This window comes from Diadema antillarum, unplaced genomic scaffold, assembly GCF_040938485.1.
Source record: "Diadema antillarum isolate AM-2024a unplaced genomic scaffold, OU_Dant_1.0 seq00000956_RagTag, whole genome shotgun sequence".
NCBI lineage: Eukaryota > Metazoa > Echinodermata > Echinoidea > Diadematoida > Diadematidae > Diadema > Diadema antillarum.
Window position 1 is genome coordinate 952,092 of NW_027271804.1, and position 17,785 is coordinate 969,876.

At 38.7% G+C, this 17,785-nt stretch overlaps 1 protein-coding gene across 1 annotated transcript; it reads right to left on the reverse strand.

Annotated features, from left to right (window-relative positions):
- Positions 1-4,843: 4,843 nt before the first annotated feature.
- LOC139741836 (monocarboxylate transporter 7-like) lies at positions 4,844-17,526 on the reverse strand. The gene is made up of 5 exons (XM_071652415.1): positions 17,212-17,526; positions 12,096-12,236; positions 6,348-7,085; positions 5,583-5,882; positions 4,844-4,992 (listed from the first exon to the last, which is right to left on the reverse strand). The coding sequence occupies exons 1-5, from the start codon at positions 17,390-17,392 to the stop codon at positions 4,844-4,846; spliced, it is 1,509 nt and encodes a 502-aa protein (XP_071508516.1). The 5' UTR covers positions 17,393-17,526.
- Positions 17,527-17,785: the final 259 nt, after the last annotated feature.

A 17,785-nucleotide genomic window follows, 5' to 3' on the forward strand; every position in this document is an offset into this window, starting at 1 on the left:
ATTATAAAATAGTAGCCCTCCAAAGTTTTGATTTGATTTGATTTATTGGTTTCTGTATCATCATTGTACATAAATACACATTCATGTACAAACACAAATATCACAATATATATAAGTATTTTCTTGTTCATTGCCTGTGTACAATGTACAGCAAAAGTACAACAAAACATACTACAATGAATAATACAGAGGGGCTACAGCATAAGCGTAGCTTGATTTGCGTGCAGCCCCCGCAGCATAACATAATATATAATGTACATCGGAAGGAGAATAGGAGGGAGGGATGACTTGCATAGAGATAGGATAGTTGAAAGGAGAAAGGGAAGGGAGAGGCTTGTCTGCTTTCACTAAAGGTTTATACAAAATAAAATCACCTGTATCACTGATTAGCAAGACATGACAAAATATTTCTTCAACGAGGTACAGGTGGACAGTTGATACAGGTCATGGTCGGTTACATAATCATTATTACATAATAGATTAATTATGTCGATATTTGTACGAAAGAATTTCGTGTATATAACAATGACAATGGAATTACTGATATTCAGATAACAACATCGTTTTTACAGCCTTCCTAAAAGAATACGTGGACTTTAAACTTCGAATTTCAGAAGGAAGAGAATTCCAAACATCGGGTCCGGTGTGTCTGACAGATTTCAGAGCCATCACTGTTTTGGGATTGTGCAAGTGAAACTTATCAGATTGTCTTGTTGGATAAGAATGTATTTCCTTATTTAATTGAAATAATGAGTAAAAAGAAGATGGCAACTGACCATTATGTAAGCGAAACATAAAGAGTGAGTTTTGCAAAAAATTAATGTCATTTACCTTAAGTGTTCTTAATTCTGCGAATAAAGGATCTGAATGGTCTCGATAACCTGAGTTGGTGCATATACGTATTGCTTTCTTTTGCAAAAGTAATATACTATCAATGTGGCTTTTTGATGTTGCCCATACAATGTTGCAATAAGAAATGTGCGATAATATCAATGAATTGTATAACATAAATAAAATATTCTGAGGGACATAATACTTTAACTTTTGAAGTATACCAACATTACGAGATACTTTATCAGAGATATATTGTACATGAACATTCCATTTCATATTTTCATTTATATATATTCCGAGGAATTTAATACTCTGTTTTTGTTCCAATAATACACCATCCACTATAATATTTAAATGTTGCATTTCATTGTTGTGATTCTTGTTATAGAAATACATAAAATTTGTCTTTTTCAGATTAAGTGATAATCTATTACTCTTAAACCACATAGATAATTTCGGTAATTCAGTGTTAAGAGTTCTTAGGAGCGAATGAAAATCAGAATTGGAACAAAATACATTGGTGTCATCAGCAAACATAATATATTGCAGTGACTTAGATGAGTTTGAAATATCATTTACATACACTAGAAATAATAACGGTCCCAATATGGATCCTTGTGGGACTCCACATTGTATAGGTAATACTTCAGAGTTAACAGATTCATAGTACACATATTGCTTTCTATTTAACAAGTAGTCTTTAAACCATTCAAGTGGAATGCCACGAACACCATAAGACTGCAATTTACGTATGAGGATAGTGTGGTCAAGAGTGTCGAATGCCTTGCTTAGGTCCATGAAAACACCGATGACATGTTTTTGTTCAGCTAAGGCAGTCGACACTCTATCGTATAATTGGGCTAGTGCCATATCTGTTGAATGAAATTTCCTGAAACCATACTGGTCTTGGTTAAATATATCATATTGTGTCAAAAAAATCATACAATCTGTTATATACAAGCCTTTCTATTACCTTAGACATACTAGGAAGAATAGAAATAGGACGGTAATTTGATACAAAAGAAGAGTTATCTTTTTTATATATTGGAATGACTTTAGCAATTTTACATGCATTCGGAAATATACCAGTTGAGAGTGACAAATTACAAATGTACACTAAGGGTGTCAGTATACTACCAATAATCTGTTTCAAAAAATACGTACTCATTTCATCATGACCAGTTGCATAACTTGATTTTAGTGAGTGAACAATGTCAAGAATCTCACCATAATCTGTTGGTTTAAAAAATAGTGAATTATCATTTGACGCACCTAAATACTGCGAAAAATCAGTTTGTGTGGGATCTATTTTTGAAGCTTGACTTGGACCTATAGCAACAAAATACTCATTGAAACAACATGCTACATCCCTAGGGTTACAGAGTGTTTGACCGTCACGCATAATTTGAAATGTTGACATATTCTTTTGCTTACCAATAACATTATTAATAACTTTCCAAGTGGCTGACATATTTCCAGTAGCATTTTGTAAGGCTTCTGTATAAAACATCCTACGGGAAAGCCTTATGATTTGTGTCAATTTATTTCTATATAATTTATATCGATTAACATTATCATTATTAGGATACCGTAAACTGCATTTATATAACATATTTCTTTTCTTTATTGATTGGAAAATTCCTTTTGTTATCCATGGATTTTTAATTTTTCTATTACTTTTCCTTTCAATTGCGGGGATATGTTTGTTAAAATAAGAAAGAAATATATTCCAAAACGTATCATAAGCAATATTTGGGTCTGCGCAAAGCAATACATCATCCCATGTCTCCGAGATTAAATCGTCGTTGAGTAATGATATATTTTCTGATGTGAATTTGCGCTTCTTCTTACTTTCTGTTTGCTTGACATGGGAATGTTGTATCTCGTCACAGATAAAAAATATAGGTAAATGATCAGATATATCACTACACAAAAGACCAGATTTCGAATGATCTGTGTCAATATTAGTAACAATATTATCAATCAATGTTGATGAGTTAACCGTCATTCTCGAGGGCTTATCTATAGTGACATTACAGAAATTTGCTTGCAAAATATTGCAAAACTTATTCTTAGCATTACTTCCTTGATTCAAAAGATCAATATTGAAATCACCCATCAAGTAAACATCTTTGTTTTCTTGATTGATCAGCTTGCAATCAAATTCATTTCCGTTATATATCAAATCAGGTCTTACTTTAAACGATAACGAGTGTGATAAGAACAAAGCAACTCCGCCCCCTCGTCCGCATTTTCTATCAGACCGGACAACAGAATATCCATCAATGTTATATAAAGGGGGAGATTTGTCGTTAAGCCATGTTTCTGTGACACCAATAACTGAAAATTTCATATTTATCGTAGACAACAATAATTGCATATTTTCAAAATTTCTTTGAAGACTGCGAGCATTAACGTGTAATATACTGAGAGAATGTTCGTTGCTAGAAAATTCTGAATTAAACTCGTCAGGTAAATAATACCGACATTGGACATTTTTATGTGTACATAGATTTATTTCATTTATTTCAAGTTGGATTATCTTTTTTTTTTGATACGCACTGTATGTATATATATATACATATAGTGCGAGAGATAATTCCCTTCCCAGTCCAATTTCTTTTAGTGTATATATATATATATATATATATATATATATATATATATGTGTGTGTGTGTGTGTGATGAGAGATATACACAATTGAAAAAGACACTAACAAGTCAATGGGTATGTCGGGGGCTGGATTTGGCAAATACAACAGTTGGGTTTTTTTTTTCATTTAAGTAGGGCCTGTGTTGATCGTATGTGATATATATATATATATATATATATATATATATATATATATATATAAATGAAGAAACAATCTGGTAGTGCATTTTTGGCCAATAAGGCATGAGTTTATTCGACTCGATTTTCGGCGCCCTGTGACTTCTTCAGGAGCCCTGAAGAATTAAAAGGGGTAGGACGCCGAAAAATGCATTACCAGTTTGTTTCTTCATTTCCTCGTGGAGCCAATACGTGACAGAAATCTCAACAAATTTGGATATATATATATATATCTCCAGCCATAAGGGGAAGTCCAGAATAAAAGTGTTTGAATAGGTTATTTGGGGGTAATTTCATAAAATGCATGATAATATTCAGAAAAAATGCAAATATTGCCCTTTTTGAAAAATTATGCATTAATTTGGGCTCAATGAAGCACAGAATTAACAAAAGCACAAAATTCATCTTATACCATTAAATTCCGCATGTTAATGAGAAAATCAACTTTTTTTGAGAAAAAGCAGATATACATACATTCCCCCCAATGACCCGTTTTCTATGAACTACATATGACATACACCCATTCTTTATTATTATTTTTTTTTTTGCATCGCTGACAATCTCCCCTAAATTGTATTGATGGTACAGTCCTCAATTTACACACACTATACGCCATCATCTGTGCCCCAGATCACTGATAAAACATTGAAAAACATTGTCAAAACTTACAAAATCAAAAATTTCCCCTTTGGAGGAATTCCCCTTAAGATACAGACGTATATATATATATATATATATATATATATATATATATATATATATAATATGTTTTTATGCATATATCAGATAGATAGAGAGATATATGAGTGGGTGGGTATGTTTGTGCGCGTGCGCTCTACGTGTACGTCACCTCAAAAGTGAGGTGGCGTTTTTCTTTCAACCATGTACGTCAATCCTATTCTCTTTCCGATGTGTATAATGACTGTATGGGTCTGTACGCAAATCAAGCCACGCTTATGCTGCAGCCCCACTGTATTATTCATTGTTGTATTGCTCATGCGTTTTGCTGTACATTGTGTAAAGGCAATGAAGAAAAATTTTGTGAACAACTTATGTTTATGTATGCATATATACATGTACATGCATGTGCATGTATACAACGATAATACAGAAACCAGTAAATCAAATCAAATCAAATCACGTCAAGGGCAACGGTTGTGATCCTTTATATAAGCGGGGTTAGCCAGATCTCGCCGACTCTGACAGCCTCTTCGAGTAGAGCGCGGCGGAAATAACAGCGAGTGCCCCGATGAACTCCACGCCTCCCAGCATGACGAAGGCTATGTTATAGGAGTGCGTCTGGTCAAAGATCCAACCTAGAGAAAAGGTGAAGTTTAAAGGAGACCTCCAAGTGATTTTAAGACTTTTGGATTTGAACATCTAAATGTTGGTTGCATTGGGAGGAAGGTTTCGGAATTTATAGTGATTGGAATGAGGAATAAAAATGTTTTCAAAATTCATAACAAATCACAATGGGCAAGGATGATGACGTAGCACCTTCACATAAGAATGCACACGATTGGGTGCTCAAGGAAGCAGATCAAAAGAAGAAAACATGCATAAAATCTTCAGACGTGATATTGGGATGGAATTACATTAGATAACTGGAATAATTTTCACCATGATGGTAAATTCTGTAATCTGATTGGTCTATCAACCACGCAGTACATCCCGTATTACGTGAATGAGGAGGTCCTTGCCCCGTTGTAATTCCATGGTACCGGGTACTTGTGACTATGTGGCGATTCCACTTGTTTCGAGACATTCCATATCGCACAATATTGTCCATCAACCCCATTGTGCAAACGAAAAGGAACATATCGCAATGTCATATACTACCTCGAGAACTTAAAAAAAATTTGTTTATTCTCGAAAAGCATTTCATTCACGACCGACAAACAAGCCTACCGGTTAAAGTCCCCGAGGGGTTCCGAAAATCCGCGCACGCTCATGGCAAACGAGAGCGCGGTGGGGAAGCGCTCGGGCGTGACGGAGAACCGACTGACGATCGTCACCAGCACCGTTTTCGCCCCGTTCGATACGCCGTTCATGATGGCCGTCAAGATCAGTACCCAGAATGCGTTGGCGAATGGGTTGATGGCGAAACCCAAGGCACTCAGGACTAAGGCGAAGGCAAATGCCCCAGGAGGCGAAATCACGTCCCGGTTGTAGTGTAAAAGGAAGCCGATGGAGAGGCGACCGACAATGTTTGAGGCTCCTGCAAACGTGCATTGGCAACAAAATTAATTTCCCTCATACACAAACGCTTTGTCGAAGTTCGAGCAAAATGCAAAATCCATCCATCCAAAAAAAAAAAAAAATCACAACGGTAACATCTTTGGACATCTTTGAGTTCTTCAATAATTTCCAACTAAGGATATCATTTTTAAGATGATAATCGTTTTTCCTTGGAGTGAACTTCTAAAAGACTGCCTAATATCCAGTGGAAGACCAATTAAATGACCATACCATTATTATTTTCATGTGCTTTCCATTGTGATTGGGCTTGATTTATACCCTCTTTTCAACTATTGACGCATCAATGTGAACTTTTTCGTTTCTATGATGGTAACGAAACATTTTCTGGTCTGTCGATTTAATTCTTACTCCCCCGGTTGCACATCATCTGGTTGAACTGAACATGGAGAAGGTCCCTTTAATTTTAAATCTTGCGTTAACTCACCCCCTACTGGAGACAGTTTAACGGCGGTATCCTCAGAGTAGCCCTTTGCCACTCCGTTTGGCACAAGGAACACTATCCAACCAGTGTACGTAATACCGTGAAAGAACACTGCCACCATCACCAGTGAGAAGACGGGAAAGTCAACGAACACCTTGAAGTCGAGCGCCCTCCAAAATATTGAGATGCCCTCTCCAAGCTTCCCAAACGTCTTTTCCAGACATGACGAGGAATGTGCGTCAGATTGCTCGTCTGTGCTGGGAAACTGCGCGCCGAAGTCGTGATTACTTGCTGCCAGCAAGCAGTCTGTCGAGCTCGCATCGACAGGTAGGGTGTCGTCGTCGTATGCCTCCTCACCATCCTGGTCTATCGTCACGATGACACCGTTTGACCCAGAAGGCGTCGCCCCTAGCAGCTCTTTGCGAGAGTCAACACCACTGGACGGAGTCAGTGGGGCCTTCTCATCCTCATCGTTATAGGATGCTCGCTCTGTTGGAAGCTGCTCGGACAGGGGGCGGAGCATCGCTCCGGTAACCATGGTTTGGAAGTTGAGCCCGCCGAGGATGAGCACGGCGCCACGCCACCCGTAGATGTCGTTGAGGTATAGCGTGATGGGCGGGATGACCATCATGCCGACCCCGCCTCCCGTGAGCATAGTGCTGGTCGCTATGAAGTAGTGGTTTGGGAAATACTTTACACAAGTGACGCGAATGGGTAACGTCACCAGCCCATATCCTAATGCTAGATGTAAACAGGGGAGACAGTGAAAGCACTTTTGTTGAAACAAACGAACAACCGAACAAACAAAGAATTCTCAAAGATATCACCTAGAACACAAAGTTTAACAGAGTATTTAGTAGCATATTACAAGGAAAGGTAAAAGGTAATTCCCTTTCTTTTGAGTTTATTTGATATTACGTTATGATCTAAGCTGAGAATGCCAATTCCTATAGATTTTGATGAGCAATGAATGGTAATGTTATCAATATCAATCTTAATAAAGATATCGACATCATGATCAAGTCAACATCAATAATTATATCATTATAAGATCATCATTAATATCAATATCAATATCAATGGAAAAACTGCGTTTACTAACAAAATATTGCGACTCTAGTTATAGACCGATATGTGAATGAAACTTTAAGGAAGAAATCCACCTTAAAATTAGTTTGTATGAATGGGAACAGAAAACTTTGAGGAATGATATATATGACAATTAGAGCTTGATAAAATTTCGATGAAATTAAGAAAGCTTTATTTTTGTTATGTTGTCTTGAGTCAATCAAAACAAATTGGCAATGCAGTGCGCGGTCATTATGCAAAGTTACAAACATTTTCTCTTCATTTTCCAATCAAGTAAATTACAAATCGCACTTGCACCTTTACTACAACCGCTTTAGATGTATTTCTATGCAACCCTTGTATCACACACACACACATACACACACGCACACACACACACAAATTAGATATTCCGTCATAAAAACTAGAAATAGAGAGATTTCATAGAATTAGATAACAGTGCATATGGAATGAAAGCCCACATGCTTCATTACGTAATTGCCAATTTATACTTGATCATTGATTGATCACAACTTGAAAAAAAAAACAGAACAAAAAACTGGCTCACATTCCATACGCGGTGTGAATAGAATTCAATAAATTTGAGATATTCCTCACTTTTTATGATTTCGGTCGCCCATTCGGTCGCAGGAAAAATTGCACAGATGAAAAGAAGACACACGAAATGGCGCCCAAAGCGGCTGTTTATGTCGGTCATGTGGAACTAGTCCTAATAAGGCATCTATATTAAAGATGATTGATATTTGGCATTTGTATAGTTATCACTTAACAGAATTTAGCAAAATCCTTTCACAGTATATCATGATCTGACCATGCAGTTAATGTGTATAGCATTTCCAGACCTCTCCCTTAAAGCGCATAGAGACATATCGGTGTAGTGATATGCGCTATATTAGCACTTGTTATTATTATTATCATTATAATTATCATCATCATTATTATTATTATTATTATAGTCATTATTATTATTATTATTATTATTATTATTATTATTATTATTATTATTATTATCCTCATTATTATCATTATCATTCCAGGGTTAACGTTCTCAATAACGAAAGACGAGACACAAAAGGGGCAAATGAGCACGTGTTGAAAGCATGATTATCGAAACGGGGACAATATAGGACCCAAAGAATTTCCAAGTTTAACGTTCTCTATACAAAATGGACACGGTGTCGTGAACTTTTAAATCATCAATGCATGATTGTTGGTACAGGGATATATCATATTTAAAAGGGTATTTCCATTGCATAGCTCAATGACTTCCTAACACCACTCAAAGCAATTCCTACACAAAGAATCCACCAATGGGCGACTTCAAAAAGCAAATGCACACTATAGGAATAGCAGCAATGGGAGACAAAGAGGAAAGGTGAGGAACTTCTGGGGAAACTTCTAAAAAGCATGGTTTTAAAAGGGAGGGAAAGGGGATGAGGAGCGGGTGATGGGGGGGGGGCAGTTAGAGTGGTAAACTAGGTAATGTAATAATACTGTCATTGAATAAGACATAATGCGGGAGAACAAATTTAACGAAATAACTTTAGCTTTTCCACGCCGACGTGGATTTTTTTTTTTTTTTTGGGGGGGGGGGGGTTCTTTTTTTTGCGTTATGATCAATCACCAACCAGTTTATTCTATATAGCATTATCAGGCAATCTGTACAGTCGATTGAAGATCGCTATGGATTTTGTTCGTTTGCTCTCTTTGTTATTCTTTTTTTTTGTCTGGTCTGTTGCCTCAAGTACGAGGATAACCCTGTTCATCCAGTGACAGCTGGGAACTAAGGGCTTACTTTTCTTGCTAACTGAATCACGGTACTGTATCCTTTCAACTTCAGGCAGACAACCCCACAAAATAACTGAATGCTGGTTTGTAGACTACTAGGTAGGACTTTCCAGAGCGTGTTCTTTAGAACAGTGCTTTTATCTTAAGAAATGTACCACAAAGTCTTGGAATTACTATAATCAATAACATCATTTTCCTTCAGACCCATGATTGATATCTCATGCAATTCGACACCACCTTCAAGTTGGCTCTAAATAGATATATTAGAAATCAAAGTTGTAGAGGCTTCAGCACTTTCTTTTCTCAATTAGACAGCATGTTTCTTTTACACTTTCTAGAGAAACAGCATACATTGTATTCGTGCTGTACTCTCTAAAAAAATCGAGTGAAAATGTCCACTCTTGAAGGAGTGAATAACAGAAAAGAGTGAATTTGGAGTGAATTGGAGCGAATTTTGAGTGAAAATGTTCATTTTCACTCATTTTAGAGTAACGTCAGGGATCACTCGACGATTTTGGAGTTTTTAACTTTTTTGGTGAGATAATGAGACACCTCTTTTAAATATAAAAGATCATAATAATTTCAAGAGCAAATCAACATTTATTTGATGTAAATTGGCTCTGAAATTGCAGAGATATCAAAAACAAAGCGATACTAATAAAAGGTGGGACTCACCTTTTATTAGGATCGCTTTGTTTAACTTTGTTTTTTGATATCTCAGCCATTTCAAAACCGATTTTCATCACATACTCTTAAAATGCCTCTTAAATGAAATACTCTGTAAGACTTCATTAAGTACGTGGTTTCTTAGAAACATCTCTCAAAAAGTTAAAAGCTTAATCTTCATCTCCACCTATACTACATACCATCCTTATAAGATATTTATTTAAATTTGTACGACAGCATTAAGCCTTATTCAATGGCAGTACATCACCCAGTTTTATCTCCGTCTAACTATTCTACCCCCTACCAATCACTCGCTCCCCACCCCTTCCCAATCCCTTTTAAACCATGCTCCCAATGCAGAAGTTCCCCCATCAGTTCCCCTTCATTTCCCTTTATCTATACCACTGCCGCGCTATCTAGTGCGCAAATTGTGGATTCTTGTGCAGGGATTGCCTCTAGTGGTATTGGAAAGTCATTGATCTATGCAATGGTATTGAAAACACCTTTTCTTTTTCCTTCCAACGAGTCCTATATTCTCGTTACAATAAGCATGCATTGAATACATGTTCACGTGTTCACTTTGTGTCAAGAATTTCCTTATAGATCGTAGATATTGTTAAACCTGAAAATGCTATATGGGCCTTGACTGTCCCTGTTTCGACAATCATGCTTTGAACACGTGTCGTGTTTACTAAGTATTTGTCCCTTTTTGTGTTCGTTATCCTGAACGTTTACCCTAGAAATGCTATACTAACTGCATACTCAGATCATATCATTTTATTAAATTTCTGCTGAGTGATTGCTAACAAATGCCAAATAACAAAACCAATCATCAAATATAGATGTTCTATGAGGACTAGAGCCATTTCTTGTGACTTCTGCTCATTTTTATATACATTTTTTTTCCTGCGACCGAAATCGGGTCGCAGGACCGAAATCGGGTCGCAGAAGGCTCCTTGACACATACACCTTTGGATAATCATGATGCGTTCTATACTCTGTGACTAAGAACATAATGTTTTAACTGATGCATTTTCATAGCCCTCTTTTAAGGGAGATCTCTTTTTCTCAATAACGAACTCTTCGTCCGAGGGTCTGACTTACAGTATATTTGTGTCGGATAAGGCCAAAAAGAAGGTCAACGGGTGAGAGTGTATGCATGGTATGGAAGCAGTACCTCGTGCGGCCGATTTATGAAGAAAATCATACTCCGTAGCGCCCTGAATTATCAGTGGATTGAGCAAGACGCCTTTCAGATAACAGAGCATTCTAAGCTTGTTAGCATGATGTTGCTGTTGTTTGGGAGGGGGGGGGGGGGCGGATAACGACATTAGCAGACGGTAGAAGAATTTGAAACTCGACTTACTTCATTGCAACTTTATAGCGACAAAGTTGCCCGAAATTGAATTAACTAACGTCATTTTTAAGTCATGTTATGTTGTACGTACAGTATATATAAAGGGCAATATGTCAATCAGTTGCAATAAACACAACTCGACAGAAGAGTTTCCTCACTATGAATCGACTAATTTTTTGAACAGATTAGAAAAAATGTGGGTTTCTCGTGATGTACACGTGTCCTTATTCTAGATCTATTCTATAAAAAACCCTACAAAATTCTGTTTTGCCGGAACTTAGATGTGGAATATTGCAATACAAAAAACAGACAATGGAAGGTAGGTGTAAACGTTAGTTGAAAGAAAGTGCTTACAGGACAAGTTCACTTTCACGGACATGTAGATTGAGTGAATTAGCAATAATAAAACTCATCAGTGAGATTTTGAAAAAGAAATCAAACAATCCGTTCAAAAAGTTATGAATTTTTGAAGTTCCTGTCCGCTCACTGCTGAATGAGAAGACTGCTACTGTCAGCTTTTGATGTAATGTCACATAATAATTATGTAGAGCGATATAAAGAAAAATATGAAGATATTTCAACATATTTTCACTTTTCACCCATAATAAAGGAACATTTGACTTGTCTCTTTCAGAAGACGGGGGAATGTTACCCTTAACATACGTCAGTGACAAGTCGAGGAAAATGCACTTTTTCCTTTAAAAAAATGAAAATAAATAAATTTAAAATAATAAATCCTTATATCGTTCTACTCATGTGACATCACACACTGTCGTAGTCTTCTCATCCAGCAGTGACTGCACAGATTCTCATGTACTAGTATATAAAGGTGGTCTTGTCCCTTGAATTACCTGAGATGACAATCAACGCCGTAAACTGTTCGCCGTTGGTGACGAAAGCACACGCCGTGAATCCGGTGCCTCCCATTAAGCCGCCTAGCAGGACGAGCTTGCGAACGCTGACCACCTTGAGCAAGTGATTGGTCACGATCGCTGTCCGAAATGAGTGTAAAGATGACGACAACGTATTGCTTCATTCACCGCTATACTTACATTTACACTGGCTAGCATTGAATTTATCATTACTGTTTATTGTCAGTCAAAACAAAGATATTTATGAACTTAACATGCAGAAGAAGCTTAACCCCCCCCCCCTTTTTCAATAAAAAAAAATGTTTGCGCCATATCCACATTTATTCAGCACAAAAGTTCCTCTCTGATGAGTCTTGTTTTGTCATGATAAAACAGTTTAAAACATTTTTGAAATCTTAAATATTTCATTCTCGCGTCTTTTTGCGATTCAAAGATTTAGCCCATGCACATTCTTCCTCTGTCTCTCTCTCAGACCCCGTTTACAGTGAGCGAAAAGGCCGGGCTCGGCCGCTGCCGTACCGGCCTTCATTTCAGTGTTTCACAAACGCGCAAAAGGCCACACACCAAATGCGGGGCCAAAATTGGCCGCGCATTTGGCCACGCTCTGGAGGTGGTCTCGAGCCGCGGCCGAGCCCGGCCTTTTTTCAGTGTAAACGCAAACTGGGCCAAATGCGGTACCAAATTTAGTCTGGCTTCCAGACCCTCTGTACGTACTATTTCGCTATTCAGGATATCAACGCCCTCAACGTCGAAAACTAGTATAGTTTAAGGTGGTTTTGTCCTGCAAAGGATTTTTCCTACGGCAAAGGCGGTTCGTCGCCGACGCGGAGTCCAGTTAGCAAAGGGTCTGGAAAGCAGACTATACCAAATTGCGTTTGTTTATGTTGTTTACAAGCAGAGCGCCACTACGACAAAATATTGAAAGGTTTGAATTAAAAGCCCGGGCTTGAGCCCGGCACTGTAAACGGACTAATTAACTTGCGGGGGTCGGCCCCGCAATTGAGGTCGGGCTTGGCCGCGGCTCGGTCCAGCCCCGCACTGTAAACGGGGTCTCTCTGCGGGGCTGGACCGAGCCGCGGCCGAGCCCGGCCTCAATTGCGGGGCCGAGACCCGCAATTCTGTGCATTACTGTGCAGGGCTCGGCCCGGGCTTTTCATTCAAACCTTTCAATATTTTGTCGTAGTGGCGCTCTGCTAGTAAACACACGCAATTTGGTATAGTCTGGTTTTCAGACCCTTTGCCAACTGGATTCCGTGGCGACGAAGTCGCCATTCGGGCAAAGGCCTTTTGCCGAAGGAAAAATCCTTTGCAGGACAAAACCACCTTAAACTATGCTAGTTTTTCGGCGTTGAGGGGGTTAATATCCTGAATTGCGAAATAGTACGGGCAGAGGGTCTGGAAGCCAGACTAAAATTGGCCGCGCATTTTTGCCCAGTTTACGTTTACACCAAGAAAAGGCCGGGCTCGGCCACGGCTCGACCGCGGCTCGGCCGCGGCCGAGACCACTTCCAGAGCGTGGCCAAATGCGCGGCTAATTTTGGCCGCAATTTTGTCCGTTTACACTGCCGGGCTCGGCCGCGCTTTTGATTCAAACCTTTCAATATTTTTTCGTAGTGGCGCTCTGCTTGTAAACAAAATGCAATTTGGTATTGTCTGGTTTTCAGACCCTTTGCCAAATGAATTCCGTAGCGACGAAGTCGCCGTTCGGGCAAAGGCCTGTGCCGAAGGAAAGAATCCTTTGCAGGACAAAAACCACCTTAAAACTATACTAGTTTTTCGACGTTGAGGGGGTTAATATCCTGAATAGCGAAAAGATACAGGCAGAGGGTTTGGAAGCCAGACTACATGGCCCAGTTTGCGTTTACACCAAGAAAAGGCCGGGCTCGGCCGCGGCTCGGCCGCGAGACCACCTCCAGAGTGAAGCCAAATGCGAGGCCAATTTTTGGCCTCGCATTTGGCCTTTTGCGTGTTTACACTGAAGCGAGGCTGGGCACGGTCGCGGCCGAGCCGCGGCCGAGCCTCGCACTGTAAAACGGGGTCTCTGTCTCTATACCTCCATTTAATGTTAAAAAAAGACTAATAACAATAGGCCTACTGACGACATTGGAAAGGGAGCTCCAGAGCCCTATTCCAACAACAACAACAACAAACAGCTGATGGATGGCAAACTCTTCCTGGAATGGCATTTTTTAAAAATCCTAACAGTTTTTACTATTTTATTTTGTAAAGATTCGTTGGAGGGATATAAAAAAAGAGGCCTACATCACCCACTGTCTTTTAGCCACTGGTGAAATAGGGTGGATTCCGCGATGTCAGAATTGCGTTATTTCTTCGAGGTTAGAGCCCCTCAATAAAATTATATAGTGCCAATGCTACCACCGAGGAATCCATGATTTCAACTACGTAGTATTACTATAGAGCCTCTCAGCATTGCTCAATGCAAGCATGGTACATAAGTACATCGTTTACTATAAGCCTACCACACTAAAGTGGTGACGAGGCAAGAGAGATAATTATGTTTTCATTTCATTTCATTTCATTTCATTTCATTTCATCTCATCTCATCTCATCTCATCTCATCTCATCTCATCTCATCTCATCTCATCGTCTCATCTCATCTCATCTCATCTCATCATGTCATGTCATGTCATGTCATGTCACGTCACGTCATGTCATGTCATGTCATGTCATGTCATGTCATGTCATGTCATGTCATGTCATGTCATGTCATGTCATGTCATGTCATGTCATGTCATGTCATGTCATCTCATCTCATCTCATCTCATCTCATCTCATCTCATCTCATCTCATCTCATCATCTCATCTCATCTTATCATGTTCATGGGGGTAGTGTGGCATATACTGGATAAGCCTCCCGACTCCCAGTCGGAAGACCCGAGTTCGATACCCGCCCAGGGCTTACGTCCTTAGACAAGATGTTTTTGCCCACCACGTTCCTCCTGACCCAAGGTGTATATTATGGGTACCTGGCAACGGTAGGGCCGGGTAATGATAATGACAGGGCCCTCTAGTAGAGCAGTGGCAACAATGAAGAGGCTGCCCTAGATAGAGACAACTTTATTAGTATAGTAGTAGTAGCATAAGTAGTATTCATTCATTCAATCCCATTGTCAACAACATAAAAAAAATGTATATACAAAAAACATATCACGCAAAAATAAAAAACCAACAATAAATATATTTTTCTTCTGTCATATCAGGGGGGTTCACCTCCCAGGTCATAATCATAATCATGATGGCGCCTACGTGCTGGAGGCGCTGGTATGAAAGCAGTCAGGCTCCTTAGGAATTAGGACTTTTAAACTTCCCTATACATACATACATACATCTCGCCACCCCTCCCCCCCCCCCTCTTAAAAATTGCAAGAGAACTTCAAATTGATAAGCCTACAAACGATTAACAAACAGACATACTAAAGACCACGCACCAAGATACAATGGACAGTACTGCAATGATTATGTCAATGAAGACACCCCCAAAGTGGGCGTGAACTAGGGAAATTACGCGCATGCGCACGTAACCAGCAAGAACGTATCGTGACGCCCATTGAACATGAATATCAATTTCGTTCTTCTGCATTTTTAACAAGGACATGTAAGACCACAGAATTAAGGCAACTAGTGGTCTCTTTCGTACCCTGCTGTGGGTCTTTTCCGCTTCTTCCGTATTTATGTCTTATTTTTGTCAATATTCCACAAGACGAAGATTCAAAGCACGTATTGCAAGACAGCCAAACTAGATCAAACCCTGTCGTGTTTTAGAGATAACTCGATACTTTTATCAGAAAGCTTAAATGGATTGTACAGTTATGGTTGAGACCTAATTTCAGGTTTCTAACATTTTTTGGTGAGATAATGAGAAACCTCTTATAAAATGTGAAAGAGCATGTAATTCTATGAGGGATTCAACGTTTATTTGATGAAAAGTGGTTTTGAAATGGCTGAGATATCAAAAAAGAGCGATTCTAGTGTGGGACCCACACTTTATTACCATCGCTTTGTTTTACTTTGGTTTTTGATGTTTCAGTCATTCCAAACCCGATTTTCGTCAAATAAACTTTGAATTCTCTTGAAATGGTATGTTCTGTACTATATCATAAGTGTTTTCTTTGTATCTCACAAAAAGTTAAAAACCCAATTCTCATCTCCACCACAACTGTACTATCCCTTTAATTACTTGATTGTTTCTTTGTTTTTAGAGTGTGAAGATATTGATGTCAGATAAAAGAAGTAAATTCGAAAATTTATTTGTGCGTGTGCGCCTGTGTATCTGGGCAGAAAAAAAAAATGAATCACCTGTAACGGGCTATTTCCATCGAAAGATTACTTACAGGGAGTATAATAATTTTGAAGAGTACTATCACTGGATGCCCTAATTCAAATTTGCTTTCCAGGAGAGAGTGAAAGATATAAAGAGCTTTATAGCAACACTGGCGCATTCCATTTTGGTAAATGATATTTGAGATTTAAAATGTAACAAAAAATAGAAGATTAAAGAACAAAGATAGACGGAATATTTTTAATCATAAGGTCAAGAATAATTCCTTCTTGTATCATAATACAACTGAGGTGTCACTAGAAAGGTTTTACTTCGCTCAATCTGATGAGGGACTGACTTGGAAATGTTTAAATTGACACTTATAACATCATAACATTTTGTGATTTAACTCTTCATACCCATAAAGCCTATTATGATATATATATATATATATATATATATATATATATATATATATATGTATATATATAGATATAGATATGACGTTATTATGATAGGCTTATAAATATAGATTGTGTGTGTATATATAGAGAGAGAGGAAAAAACTACACTTAATGTGTAGGGGCTACTGTAGTAACTTTGAGTCACCATATTTATGATACATGCGTGTATGTTGCGGCGACTAAAGACAACACTTTAATCCGGAATGATGCATTATGCGTTCAAAAGAGTGTGACCTAAACAGTAGGCTCATGTCGTAATCTCCTCTCCAAAGGGAGGGGAAGAGATTAACAAAAAAAAAGTTAACAGATATTATGGCGAAAACTTAAACCAGGTACATGTATTCTTATTTACCGAAGCCTACGGACAGACCGTGCGACAGACCGACAGCCAATCCGATCACCGCCTCGTTGGAGTCGAGGCCGGTGACGAGGTCAGGCAAGAGGACGCCAAACGCCTTAAGCGTGCCGATGTTCATGAGATTGACGAAGAAGGCGCTAATAACAACGAGTATGCCCCATTTTTGCTGCTCCATGTCCCCTAGCGAAATTAACACACTCCTTCAATGCAATCACTTCCTCCGAGAATCTTGCAAACTTCTTTTTCCGAAGAACTTTTTAAGATTTTCACACTGAAGAAAATACTCAGGGAGTGACAGACCATAGCGAGAGCATGCATTTGAGAGAAACGATGAAAGAGAAAGAAAGAAAAAAAAAAAAAAAGCTCTGATCATCCAGCAATATTCGGTGCATTCAAGATCAGAGCTTAGGCGCCTCCCACAGTAGTCTAGCGGGCGACGTATTTTTAGCCTAAATCAGTGATTGGCAGTCAATAGAGGGCGCGACGATGTGGAAATCAAGTTGGCTAAAAATCCGTCTAGTAAGAAACCTCCGAATAGAGGCGTGGAACCGGGTGTGGCAAGACAGTT

Coding starts and splice junctions, on each gene's coding strand:
- LOC139741836 (XM_071652415.1), bottom strand. CDS start 17,392: ATGGAGCAGCAAAAATGGGGCATACTCGTTGTTATTAGCGCCTTCTTC. Junction 12,237..17,211: donor CGGTCTGTCCGTAGGCTTCG/GTAAATAAGAAT, acceptor CATTTCGGACAG/CGATCGTGACCAATCACTTG. Junction 5,883..6,347: donor TAAACTGTCTCCAGTAGGGG/GTGAGTTAACGC, acceptor GCACGTTTGCAG/GAGCCTCAAACATTGTCGGT.